The sequence below is a fragment of the Panicum hallii genome, chromosome 5 (assembly GCF_002211085.1).
Source record: "Panicum hallii strain FIL2 chromosome 5, PHallii_v3.1, whole genome shotgun sequence".
Lineage (NCBI taxonomy): Eukaryota > Viridiplantae > Streptophyta > Magnoliopsida > Poales > Poaceae > Panicum > Panicum hallii.
The window spans coordinates 56,291,797-56,304,727 of NC_038046.1; the positions used below are offsets into that span (position 1 = coordinate 56,291,797).

General features: G+C 54.2%; 3 protein-coding genes across 3 annotated transcripts; 2 read left to right on the forward strand and 1 right to left on the reverse strand.

Moving 5' to 3' along the window:
• Nucleotides 1-2,224: 2,224 nt before the first annotated feature.
• Nucleotides 2,225-5,903, forward strand: LOC112895934 (transcription factor NIGTH1). The gene is made up of 4 exons (XM_025963947.1): nt 2,225-3,924; nt 4,048-4,677; nt 4,807-4,883; nt 5,063-5,903. The coding sequence occupies exons 1-4, from the start codon at nt 3,684-3,686 to the stop codon at nt 5,561-5,563; spliced, it is 1,449 nt and encodes a 482-aa protein (XP_025819732.1). The 5' UTR covers nt 2,225-3,683; the 3' UTR covers nt 5,564-5,903.
• A 1,471-nt stretch (nt 5,904-7,374) lies between these two features.
• On the forward strand, nt 7,375-11,439 carry LOC112894368. The gene is made up of 2 exons (XM_025962053.1): nt 7,375-7,596; nt 7,868-11,439. Exon 2 carries the CDS (start codon nt 7,920-7,922, stop codon nt 11,175-11,177), a length of 3,258 nt encoding a protein of 1,085 aa, XP_025817838.1. The 5' UTR covers nt 7,375-7,596; nt 7,868-7,919; the 3' UTR covers nt 11,178-11,439.
• Nucleotides 11,440-11,562: 123 nt separating this feature from the next.
• Nucleotides 11,563-12,455, reverse strand: LOC112892841 (protein BRASSINAZOLE-RESISTANT 2-like). Its single transcript, XM_025959951.1, has 2 exons — nt 12,096-12,455; nt 11,563-11,748 (listed from the first exon to the last, which is right to left on the reverse strand). The coding sequence occupies exons 1-2, from the start codon at nt 12,453-12,455 to the stop codon at nt 11,575-11,577; spliced, it is 534 nt and encodes a 177-aa protein (XP_025815736.1). The 3' UTR covers nt 11,563-11,574.
• Nucleotides 12,456-12,931: the final 476 nt, after the last annotated feature.

Here is a 12,931-nt window from a genome sequence, read left to right on the forward strand (position 1 = left end):
GTTTCTGAAGCGTCTTTCGAGAAAGATTGTTTCTGAAGCATTTGCATTGTTCTTCAGCTGTTCATCATGCGCTTCGGTACAAGATGTGATGAACAGAACACGCATCTGAGGATGAGAACGAAGGAGGAGGGTAAGGGCTGTTTGATTTCCGAGAGCTAAATTTTACCTCTATATAGGACATTTAGAATTACTAAATAAAGTCTAATTATAAAACTAGTTGCAGAACCTATTGGCTAATTCGCGAGATAAATCTAATAATATATATTAATCCATGATTAGCGGATGGTTACATAACATCACTGTTGTAAAATTATGAATTAATTAGGATCATTAATTCGTCTAGCGAATTAGCATCGATCTGTGCAAAAGTTTTTATAAATAAATTTTATTTAATACTTTAAATTTTATTTAATATTTTTAAATAATAGAATAAGATTCTTTTTATACGATGAGCCTAGAGTTTAGTCATCTGGGCTAAACGGAGCCTAGAAAAGAAGAAGAAAATAATCGGGGTCGGAGCAGCAGCCTGTACTTGGGTGCTGTTGGCTCGAAGCTCGAAACAGAATGGCGAAGCGAGACGAGGACAGAGGGCGTAGCAGAGGTAAGGGTGGGGGAGGGGGGAAGGAAGGAATATTCGCGCGCCACGTCGCACCAGACAAAAGGGATATTCACAGGACGGTTTGGGCTGGCCACCACTGACGCGTGTTACAAGGAGAAAGTGCGTAAAGCCCCTCTGCGCCCCTGCCCAGTCCACCAAACGGTCAGAGGCCATGTACATCTTCTCCTTGACCAGGAATATCACCCGGCTACGTCTACGTACGGCTCGGCAGCCTACACCGTGCCGGACCACTCCCTTTGGGTTTATATTTTATTTGCGAGTCTTAGAACCTTCCCTTCGGGTTAATCGACCTGCTAACTAGTAACTCTGCTGTTTTATATGAACGTATCTAATGGAGACATGTTTGAATCGTTTTTAAATGGGTGGTCAAAGTTTTGAAAAGTCCTTAAGATAAATTTAGAAAGTTAACTATGTATGTTCTAGACCAACAAACAAACTAACATGAATCAATGGAGAAATGGACAATATGTGAAAATCACATCTGATATTAAATTGTTTTAGGATGTGTATCTTCAAGGTGGAGCTTCATTGTTAAGGTCAGCACGGGCCACACCCTTTGATTATATAATTTCAAATGCATACTATGAAAGATCTTATTTACTTTGCTTTTTTAAATGACAAAGCAGCGCTCCTGCAAGTTTTTAAATTCGGCTGCGTACATATTTAGATGCAGAGACACGATCACACAGGTCATGTCATGCTCTTAAGGAAATAAAGTCCCATTATCTAAAATATTTTTGAACATGTTGTCTTAAGGAAATAAAATCCAGTTATACAAATTTAATTTACTTTAGAACATTGTTTTATGTACAAAACATGGCCCTCTCCAATAGGTTCCGTAATACTGCAGTTGAAGCTCAGAAAATAATGTCCAAGCACTTTCAGTGCTCCATTGAGGATATGCGTATATAGCAGGTTAAGCCTAGTTAGTATTCAGAAGGCCTCTAAGCATGTTGCACTACTCAGGTACCAGTAATTTGATTGTGCTCAAACATCGTTATGAATACTCCTACTCTTGAAAATACCTATGTACACAGGTACATGCATGCATGTGTGTAGACATGTACGGTGTGCATGTGTGGGGTATCAAAGTACGTACGTACGTCTCCTACCAAACTGATTGTTCGCGTAGAGACGGGGGAGAAAGGAGGTGAGAATCCAGAGAAAAGGCAGGGATTGGAGCCTTGTACCTGAAGACTGCCCCAAGAAAGCGACCAACCCTAATTATTGCACAGGGAATTCGATGCACCAATACACATACACAGCACCTTTCTCCCCGGCCTCTCTCTTCTCCCCCCCCCCCCCCCCCCCCTCTCTACCCCTTGTATAGCAACACCACACATGCACTCTCTCTCCCCCTCACTCTGTCTGTGTGTCTAGAGAGAGAAAGAGAGAATCTTCTTAGCTTCCTTCCCACTTCCTAAAAAGCCAAGAGTAGTAGCAGCAACGGAGATTCTCTCTCTCTCTCTCTCTCTCTCTCTCTCTCCCCCCAAAGCACACCGTGTTTTCCTTTGTGCGTGCTTGATATCCCTCCCAAGGCCTAAGATATTCCTTGCTTGAGCCGTGCTAATATATTCCCTGTGAACGCAAAGCCAGCCGGCACCCTCTTCTCTTGCACACAGGGATAGAGGAGACACAGGCATACATGCGTGTTATTCCCATGGCTAGCGAGGAAGAGCTTGTGTGTGAAGGGATGCGCCACCCTTTCCAAAGCAAAGAGATGGAGGAATCCTTTTCATATCTTTGGGGGCTTGAATTATGTGTGGTATATGCTGCTTTACTGCTTTACCATCCCTCTCCTTTGATTAATCCTGCAGGAATCATCCATTAGAACCCCCAAAAACAAAAGTTGACAATGCGCGAGCATCTACGATGTATGTATAGTTAACAATTGCTAGGCTTGTAGTGTTAGCGGTTTCGCTACATTCTTTCGGTTTTTGTAATGCGAGTTGGGAGCTTGAGGAGGGGGTGATGTGATTCTCAGGTAGGTATATCTGGTGATTATCCCTGTGTTTTGAGATCAAGATTAGGTAAAAGGTAAATATTCCCCCAAGACACCTAGTTGGTTCTCGCTTAGACTTGCAAGGTTCTCTTTGGACTACTTTGAGCTCATCTTTAATTCCTTTGAATCAAACGCACCCACCTAAGCTTTCATTCTCCCATGGGTGGACAATGCAAAAGCTAGTGTGCATGGATATGAATAAAAACCTTTGCAAAGCTAACTTACCACAAAATGAGCATCCACGGAAAAGATATTGCAAATGCTCATTGGGACGAGAAGACCTGGTCATGTAAAATAAGTTCCATTTTTTCATGCATGCCGGCCTGCTGATGAGAAGAGATTCACATCACTAGAACGACTTTGAATGCCAGAGCTGGATTTGATTTGAATGGAGTTACCAGAAGCATTTTTTCAAAAAAAAAAAAGGAGCTACCAGAAGCACACACAGGTGATCGTCAGGGGAGACTACTGACTCGACGAGACTAGAGAGATGAGAGAGAGACGTCCGTACGAAGAAGAGGCCCAAAACCACATGGCCCCATCTGTGTGGTCGTTGTGCTGCGCTGGGAGGAGATAAGTTTTTGATTCCCTTGCATGTACATGATGCATGAAACCTCCTGCATATGCAGAAGCTTTTGCATGCAGATGCCTTTGATCTTTGCAAGAAGTTACCATGCCTTTGCTTTATCCCCTCCTCCTCCCTGCTAGCTGCTCCTGCTGCTGCTAGCTAGGAACCTCTTGCAAGATCACACATGGCTTTTCCTTTTTCTCCCCCTCTAAATCCACCTTTATTCTCTCTCTCCCCTCCCAAAACTCACTCTTAAAAGAAGCCGATTCCCCCTCTGATCCCTCATCAAACACACTCTCACATTCACATTCTCTCTCTACAGCCCTCTCTCTCTCTCTCTTTCTAACACACAGACGCTACTTGATTATATTCATATCTGAGAGGTAATATACTAGAAGCTTGTAGCAGCTATTGCCAATAGTGCAATCCCCAACACGAAAACATATACTTCGTCTTGCACTAGTGATCCTAGTGCAACGGCTGAGCTCGGCAGCATGGCGTCTTCGCCCTCCGACCTAACCCTAGACTACAAGCCCGCCAACGGCAACGGCGGCGGCGGCGGCGCGTACGCGGTGATCCCGAAGCAGCAGGAGCCGCTCGTCGACGGGCACCATCTGACGACGGAGCAGACGACGCAGAAGCTCCGGGAGTTCCTCGCCCGCCTGGAGGAGGAGCGGCTCAAGATCGACGCCTTCAAGCGCGAGCTCCCCTTGTGCATGCATCTTCTCAACCACGGTGCGTAACGTTCATGTATGCATCCATCGGCATAGATGCATGCATTCTTCTCTGTGCTCATGCATGTCCATGACAATGTGTTGATGTGTGTGGCCGTGTGGGTGTTGGCTGGTGCATGAGCAGCCATGGAGGCCTACAGGCAGCAGCTGGAGGCGTACCAGCTGGGGAGCCTGCAGGGCGCGCCGGCGAGGCCGCTGGTGCTGGAGGAGTTCATACCGCTCAAGAACATCGGGATCGACGCCGCCGGCGACAAGATGGGGAACCCGCCGTCGGAGAAGGCGAGCTGGATGGAGTCGGCGCAGCTCTGGAACGGGCCCGGCGCGGCGGTAGCGGCGGCGGACACCGCGGCGAAGGGGCCGCAGACTCCCAAGGAGAGCTCGGAGCACCCGCTGCCGATCGACACGCTCGGCGCGCTCGACGCCGCCGCGGGGCAGCGCAACGGCGGCGCGTTCCTCCCGTTCGGCAAGGACAAGGTTGCCGCGGAAGGCGCCGCGCTGCCGGAGCTCGCCCTCGCGCCCTCGGAGAAAGACGCGGCCGAGGCCGAAAGGAAGCCGTACCTCGACGCCGCCGGAGCCAATGGTGGCCTCGGCGCGCGGAGAGACCTCCAGAACGGGGCGAAGCCGGCGTCGAACGCGCCGGACGGGCAGGCGCCCCCGCCCCCGCCGCAGACCCACCGGAAGGCCCGGCGGTGCTGGTCGCCGGAGCTGCACCGCCGCTTCGTCAATGCCCTCCAGATCCTCGGTGGCGCCCAAGGTACCCTTGCAGACACGCTTCTACTATTTGACCGATGAATCAAACAACCCCTTAGTTGGGTAGAGAAAATGCCAAGGGCATGCGTGCGTGAGCTAAAGACAAATAAAACTTGTTTCTTCTTTGCAAAAGTGGCGACCCCGAAGCAGATCCGCGAGCTGATGAAGGTGGATGGATTGACCAATGATGAGGTGAAAAGCCATCTCCAGGTAATTATAATCTCATCATCCATCCATCCGTGCACGATCATGATGCAGTAATAGTAAATCGAGTGGTTAATCATCGGTTATTATGATATTTTTTTTAAAGATGTGTTATTATGATTAGCACGCGTGAACAAGAGTATAGGGTGTTTCTAAGTTTAGTGTTCTTCTGATCTGTCGTGCAGAAGTACAGGCTGCACACGCGGCGGCCGATGCCGACGCCGCCGGCGCCGGCGACCGCGGCACCGCAGCTGGTGGTGCTGGGCGGGATCTGGGTCCCGCCGGAGTACGCGACTCAGGCGGCGGGCCAGGCGATCTACGGCGCGCACCCGGCGACGCAGCCGCACTACACGGCGGCCGTGGCGGCGGCGCAGGAGTACTACCCGCCCCCCGCCGCGGTGCACCACCTGCAGCACCACCCGGCCGCCATGGTGCACCGCGCGGCCGCGCCGCCGCCAGCGGCCGCGTACAAGGCGGCCATGGCGGGCTCGCCGCCGGAGTCGTCCGAGGGCCGCGGCAGCGCGGGGGGAGGCAGCGTCGGCGTCGGCGGCGGGAGGGAGAGGTCCGAGAGCATCGAGGAGGAGGAGGGCGAGGACCGGGAGGACGATGACGACGACGACGACGACGTGCCGGCAGCCAAGGCCGACGGCGAGGAATCCGCCGGCGCCGCGGCGACCAAGTACTGATCCAAGAAATTAACTAGCGTGCCCTACTCCATTACTGAATAGCTAGCTTAGTCATTATTAGCTCCGGGATTTTCTAAAAGTCTGTGCTGTTGCATCATCGGGAAAAGTGGATTTTTGTTCGCGCCCGCGCGGGGAGCGGACGCTGATCGATCTGAACTCACTCGACTCCACTCAACATGTGGAGTGGAGCGGAGTGTCCGAGATTGTCCCATTCGTGATGTGATATATGAGCGGGGGGCTTTTCTGTACTTTTGGGGCTTGGCGCATTGGTCTCTCTTCGTTTTTTTTGCCTTTGTTTTCGTTCGAACTAGTAAATATATTTGTCGTGAAAATTTGATCAGCTAATCTAGTCATCAGTAATGTAAGCTTGGTTGGGTCTGGAGATAGTTGGGACGTCTGGATTGGACTTTAATATGTGATCATTTGATCGTTATGCTTGTACCCTAGAATTATGATAAGCACATTGAGGACCTATCTGGACAGTGCAAGCTAAGATTGCAGTCTTGCAGATGTACTTCTGCTGTGAGAACACATATGAGTGATCATTATTCTTCTTTATTTAATACCTTCAAAAGAATTAAACTTTGAGTAGTGTGTGAATTTTAGTTTTTTTTGTCTGAAGAAACCGTATATTTTTTAAGTAAAGTGCACCCACCATACATAAAGTTGTTGTATCATTATTTCACTTTGATCCACTAAGTTGTTTGAGATGTGCAAATACAATCTATTATATGCCAACAATGTGTATTCTACGGATAGAATCATGGAGCTTTCCACATAAAATATCGTTGTAAAGACATTTTGCTCATTTCATATACCCTTAAGTCTTTCATGACTCCATCTTAGCACACAGTGTGACACAAGATTTCATGAATGCACCATCTTGGACCATAGCCCATCGTAATCTATAACTTGATGTACTGTATTGCTATGTTTACAACTTGTTGGACTAAAGTGAAATAATAATACAACTTCATGCATGGTGGATGCATTTTACTCTTATTTTTTTTACCCGGGAGGAGTAGTTTCTTGTTGCGTTGTTGCACTAGGCGAGTAGGTGTCATGCAATTTTGCAAGGACGGGCCTACACAACCTCCCCTAGGTGAGAGGTTTGATATTTGACACTCAATTTGTGAGCCTTTCAAGATTTGGCATTCATATCGCAATGACATGTGAGGTCAATTAAGTTATTGATATGTGAATTTTTTTTTGAGAGGAAGTCATTGATATGTGAGTTAGTGTGCACGAATTGGATGTCAATTTTCCAAATTTCTCTTGGGCCGTATGGAAGGAAATATTGAGTGACATTGTAAACTAAGGCCCATATGGAGGATGTGAAGCTCAGTGCCTTTCCTCATGGGCCACCAAATCTAACGCAAAATATAGGGAGCCCGTAACAAAGTCAAAGTTCGTTGACGAAACCTGGCGAGCCGTCCAAGCCGCAACACGGAGACGAACGCGAAGGTAAAAATCTCCTCCTCGTTCACGTGGACGACACATGCCGCCGTCCTCGCCGGCGTGACATGCCATGCATGGACTGCCGCGCAGCGGCCGCGATGCCCGCCGCGGCGGCCGCGCGCGCCACCTGCGCCGCCGCGTCAACTCTCGCTAGCTCCCTCGGATATGGCACGCACCAATGCCCCAGACTGCCCCTCTCAGCCTCGCGTTACCACGGCGGCGAGGCTTCTCCAGTCCCGGGGCGTTCTGGGGACTCGACGCGCTGCCCTCTGCTTCTGGGTCGCTTCCCTCGGAAGTCAAACCCTAATTCTATATGTCCAGCCTCCGAGAACCGTAGTTCCGAGAGGCCGGAAGGGATTGGCAGGATGGTAAACAATGTGGCCGAAGCATCCATGGGATGACTATAAGATTGGATTCCGAGTGATCCAATCTGGTCCACGAATTGTTCTGGATCTGGCACATTCTGGTCAGAAATCCATGCTCTGTACTAGAGCAGAGGAGCCAGTGGCGTCTTGGGCTCTTGTGGGTACAAGCCATTGGATGCTGAAGGGGACTGAAGAAATCTCCATGTCGAGGTCAGCAACCAGATCACTCTATGATCCTGTTAGCAGCGTAATTGCAGAAGTTTTGCTGCAGGTTTGCAATGTTTTCGAGCTATTTTGCTCTCACTTTTGTACTCTCAGTGGTTAGTGGTAGCAATCATTTAGGGCCAAAAGCTTGCAGTGTCTCCATGATACAGTTATGCTATCCTTGTACTCCACTACTGTTCTTGTTCTTCAGATGTCAGCAAAGTCAATACGCACAACTAGTGATGTAATTCTGTTGTTGTTGTTGTTTCAAATTCAGGGCTGAGAATCTCTGAAGCAGATAGTGGTCAACAAGAACAACAGAATCAACAATGGTGTCCAAACATTTGCACTGCTTCGGCGCATTCTTGCTGCCATTATTTGCCATCGCCACCTCGTTTGATCCTTTTCACCAGAATCAGCAACCGATGGGTAAGATGGCCTTCGGCGGCCAGGTCCCCTTCATCCCCCACGAGTACGATCGCTTCGCCGACGTCAAGCGGCAGTGCCGGTCGGTGCTGTCCTCCGTCTCCGAGCTCACGTTCGACGCCAACCGCGCCAACGCCCTGTTGCCGGAGCTGACCTTCGTCAAGGGGGATTGGAAGCAGGACGCCGACGGCGCGCCGCTGATGCCGTTCGACGGTACCGACGCCGCGGACGGAGCGCCGGACCCGCTACCGCTCGCCTCGTTCACGCTCACACACGTCGACGTGGGGCGCCGCGGGAGGACGGCCCTCAACGTCAGCGGCGTGCTCGGGGTCGCCATCTCCCGCAACGGCACCGGCCCGGAGATGGGGCAGTACGTGTCGCCGGAGGTCAAGGTGTGGCCCGGGAGCACGGAGCTCAAGATCCTCTTCGAGGGCGTCTACACCGAGAACGACGACGGCGAGAGCGTGCTCTGCATGGTCGGCAACGCCCTGCTGCCGAGGCGCGGCGGCGACGCCGGCAACCCGTGGGACTGGGCCAAGAACACCGACCGCGACAACTTCCAGCCGCCGGTCACCAAGGACGACAACATAATGCTGGTGCTCCGGTACCCGACGACGCTGGCGCTGACGACGCGCGCCGTGCGCGGCGAGCTGACGAGCACGAGCGGCAAGTCCGACGCCGCCTACTTTGACGCCGTGCACCTGCTGTCGCAGCTGGGCGCCTACTCCAACTACAAGTTCGGGTCCGAGAAGCTCGTGAACAAGGCGTGCACCCCGCACCCTTACCGCGATGACATCCTCGGAGGCGGCAGGGGGCTCTACAAGGGCAACTCCTTCTGCGGCATCCTCGACCGGTTCACGTCGGAGGACTTGCTCACCGTCGTGCCCAACTGGCGGTGCAACGCCACGGACGCCACGTGCCGGAGGCTCGGGCCGTTCGAGACGGACAAGGCGGTCGACGCGACGGACGGTGCGTTCACGGACGTCAGCATCGTGATGCAGGATGTCCGGTGCGAGCCGAGGAACGCGCCGGACGGCGAGAGCTCGGCGAGGGTGTCGGCCGTGTTCCGCGCCGTTCCGCCGTGGGAGCACAAGTACACGGCGGGCAAGCGGAGCGGGCTCAGCGGCATGACGCTCTCGGCCGAGGGCGTGTGGCGCGCGTCTGCGGGGCAGCTCTGCATGGTGGGCTGCCTCGGCGTCGGCGACAAGGCGTGCCACTCCCGCGTGTGCCTGTACGTGCAGACCACCTTCACGGCCACCCGCCGCAGCATCACGGTGGGGCAGATCACCCGCATCGACGGCGGCGGCGGCGTCGCCCACTTCCCGCTGACGATCAAACGCACGGTGCACCCGACGGAGCTCTGGAACCGGTTCGGCGTCTCCGGCGGCGCGCCGCTGAGCATGGTGTACAACTACACCAAGGTGAAGCAGGCCGGCGAGTTCCTCAGGCGGAGCGAGCCGTTCGACTTCGGCACCGTCCTCGCCAAGTCGCTCCTGAGCTACCCCAGGGTAGCCGCCGCCGACGCGATGGGCCTGTCCAACCTCGCCGACGACCTCACGCTCCACGTACCGGCGGTGCCCGACCCGTTCCCGCGCGAACGGTTCGAGCGCCCATTCTTTCAGCTGGAGGTGCTCTCTCTCGGGTCACTCGTCGGCCGAAACTCGCTGGCGGCGCAGAGCACGCCATTTTCTGGCATGCCAGGCGAACGAGGAATGGGCAGAGCATCCTCGGCGTCGTCGTCGCAGCCAGAGTCCTCGTCGACGTCGTCGCAGCCTGCAGAGGCGTCTCTTCTCAACGTGTCGGCGGAGCTCTCGCTGTCCGGGGAGCCTTACGCGAACGTGTCGAGCCTGTTCTTGGAAGGCGTGTACAACCCGGTGAACGGCCGGATGTACCTGATCGGCTGCCGGAGCGTCCAGGCGAGTCGGCAAGCCTTCTCGACGTTGAAAGGGGTGGAGGACGGCATGGACTGCTCGATCGAGATGCGGGTGGAGTACCCGCCGACGACGGCGCGGTGGCTGATCAACCCCACGGCGAAGGTGCACATCGCCAGCACGCGCGACGCCGGCGACCCGCTGCGCTTCAACACGACGGCGCTCCAGACGCTGCCGATCCTGTACCGAGAGCAGCGTCAGGACATCCTGTCCCGGCGCAGCGTCGAGGGGATCCTCCGCATCGCGACGCTGGCGGCGGCCATCGCCGCGGAGTTCAGCCAGCTGATGTACATCAAGGCGAACACCGACGTGATGCCGTACGTGTCGCTGGTGATGCTGGGCGTGCAGGCGGTCGGGTACAGCGTGCCGCTGATCACCGGCGCGGAGGCGCTGTTCGCGCGCATCGCCGCGGGGTCCGACGGCGCCGTGCCGCCGTCGTACGAGGTGGACAAGAGCACCCTGTACTGGACCATCGACTGCATCGTCAAGATCCTCATCCTAGCGGCGTTCCTCCTGACGCTCCGGCTGGCGCAGAAGGTGTGGCGGTCGCGGATCCGGCTGCTGACGCGGTCGCCGCTGGAGCCCGGGCGCGTGCCGAGCGACCGGAAGGTGCTCCTCTACAGCTCCGGCGCGCACCTGGTGGGCTTCACGGTGATCCTGCTGGCGCACTACGTGAGCGTGTACAGCCGGCCGGTGCGGGACGAGGGGTCGTACATGGACGCGCGCGGGAGGACGCACGCGCTGCGGGAGTGGGCGGTGACGCTGGAGGAGTACATCGGGATGGCGCAGGACTTCTTCCTCCTCCCGCAGGTGATCGGCAACGTGGTGTGGCGGATCAACTGCAAGCCGCTGAAGAAGAGCTACTACGCCGGCGTGACGGCGGTGAGGCTGCTGCCGCACCTCTACGACTACATCAAGGCGCCGGCCATCAACCCCTACTTCGCGGAGGAGTACGAGTTCGTGAACACGAGCCTGGACTTCTACTCCCGGTTCGGCGACGTGGCGATCCCGCTGGTGGCCGTGGCGCTGGCCGCCGCCGTGTACGTGCAGCAGCGCTGGAACTACAAGATCATCAGCAAGACCGTGAAGACGCAGCAGAAGAAGCTGCAGCACCTCGGGTCCAGGGTGTACGAGCGGCTGCCGTCCATGTCGTCGGCCAACTTCGAGGCCGAGCTCGTCTCCGGCGTCAACGAGGGCGTCGGCCTGCGCCGGGACACCAGCTTGAGCTGAGCCATATGCATCCATCGACCACCTAGCTAGCTCGTTTGCTTTCCTTTGTTTTTTTTTACCTTCTTTTGGTTTGTGATGCTCTTTGTTTTACACTTCCTTCTCCACAACAAAATGTGTACTAATAGTAGCTCAATAAATTTTATTTCTTTTTTCATGCCTCTTTTTTTTAAAAAAACAAAAATCCCTGATAGCTTCGGTTCACAGTTACATATGCAGCAGTCATGCTCATGTTGTCATGTGAACTGCATGCCGATCAAATCGTCATGGCATCGCTTATAGATTGTCACGGATGCTGAGGTGATTTGCAACCTCCGATATTCTTTCAAGTTCTTTGAAGTACAGTACTAGCTACCAGCAATTAGTTAGAATCAGGGACAGAGACAATCTGGCATTGCGGCTACATGTAGGCGAAGGAAAGGGTGAGCTCGAGCGACAGCTTCGCCTCCTCCTCCTCCTGCCGCCGCTGCTCCGGCCGCTGCAGGGTCGCCGCCTCCGTTGTGCCGCTGCGGGAGGAAGGCTTCTGGTGGTGATCGGAGCTCCAGCTCGGGCCTGCCGCGCCGTCGAACACACCCTGCAATGCAGATGACAATGACATACAGATCAGTGGCGCGAGGTGCTCGCAAAATTCCATCAAATTTGATCAACCCTGCCAGTAGCTGGCTGTATTTAAAAGTTGCAATGTTTCAGTGAAATTCATGTTGCTGTTTTTCTCAGTTACCAGACTACAAAGCTTGGGTAATGTCTTACTATTCTCTGTTCATAACCAACAAAATACCAGCATTGAATTTGTTACTGAAGGGGGGGAAATTGATGTCGTGCTAATGGATGAGTACGCAACTACGCAAGCACAGTGCCAGAACGCAAGCAGGACTCGCTACTGGTCGAGAAGAAGAAGCGAGAACGAAGCAACTGATCTACCTGGAGGCGCGTGACGTTGCCGTCGTCGTCGACGTGGTACCCGGCCTCGGCGCAGAGCGCGCGGAGCACGTCGTTCTGGTCGGCGTGCTTGGGCAGCGTGTACCCGGCGTGGGCGCGCAGGCCGGCGTAGATCCTGGCGGCCACCTGCCGCCGCCGCCGCTCGCGCTGCCGGTTGTTCTCCCGCTCCCGGGGCGTCGGGTGCCGCAGCGACGTCGTCAGCCCGCCGCCCCGGCCCCGCCGCCGCACCGTCCACGGCCCCTGCGTCGAGCGGATGCACCCCCTCCGCCCGGTCACCGGCGCCACCTCCATTGCCACCGCCGCCGCCGCCTCGCCCTCCTCTCTCCCGTCTCCGACCTCCATTGTCGTCGATCGGTCGCACTCACACCTACACCTCCACTCGCTGCACGTACTGCTCTCTGCCTCTCTCGCTCGCTCTCTCACAGTAGTCTTACTCAACTGTTGGCTGATCAATCTCCTCACTCACACGAGTATTTATAGGGAGAGGATCATATATGTGTTGTGTGTGGCTATGGACTGAAAAGCTGCTGTTTCTTTCACATTGCGAAAAACCAAGTGCTCCTAGTTCATGAATGCTTTGTTGCTATGTGCATGTAAGTTTCTTGGCATCTCTCTCTCTCTCTCTCACTACACATTGAGACGAGAGAGAGAGAGAGAGAGAGAGAGAGAGAGAGAAGGAATACTGTAGTTGGGAGCATGTAACATCTGTGTTGAGCGCTTGGGTTGTACTCTACAAGAGGAAGCAGGAGATGCTGCAGGCTATTGCCGCAAGAAGGGGAATATTTTCGCCGCAGTACATCCAATGGTTCCATGCCCCG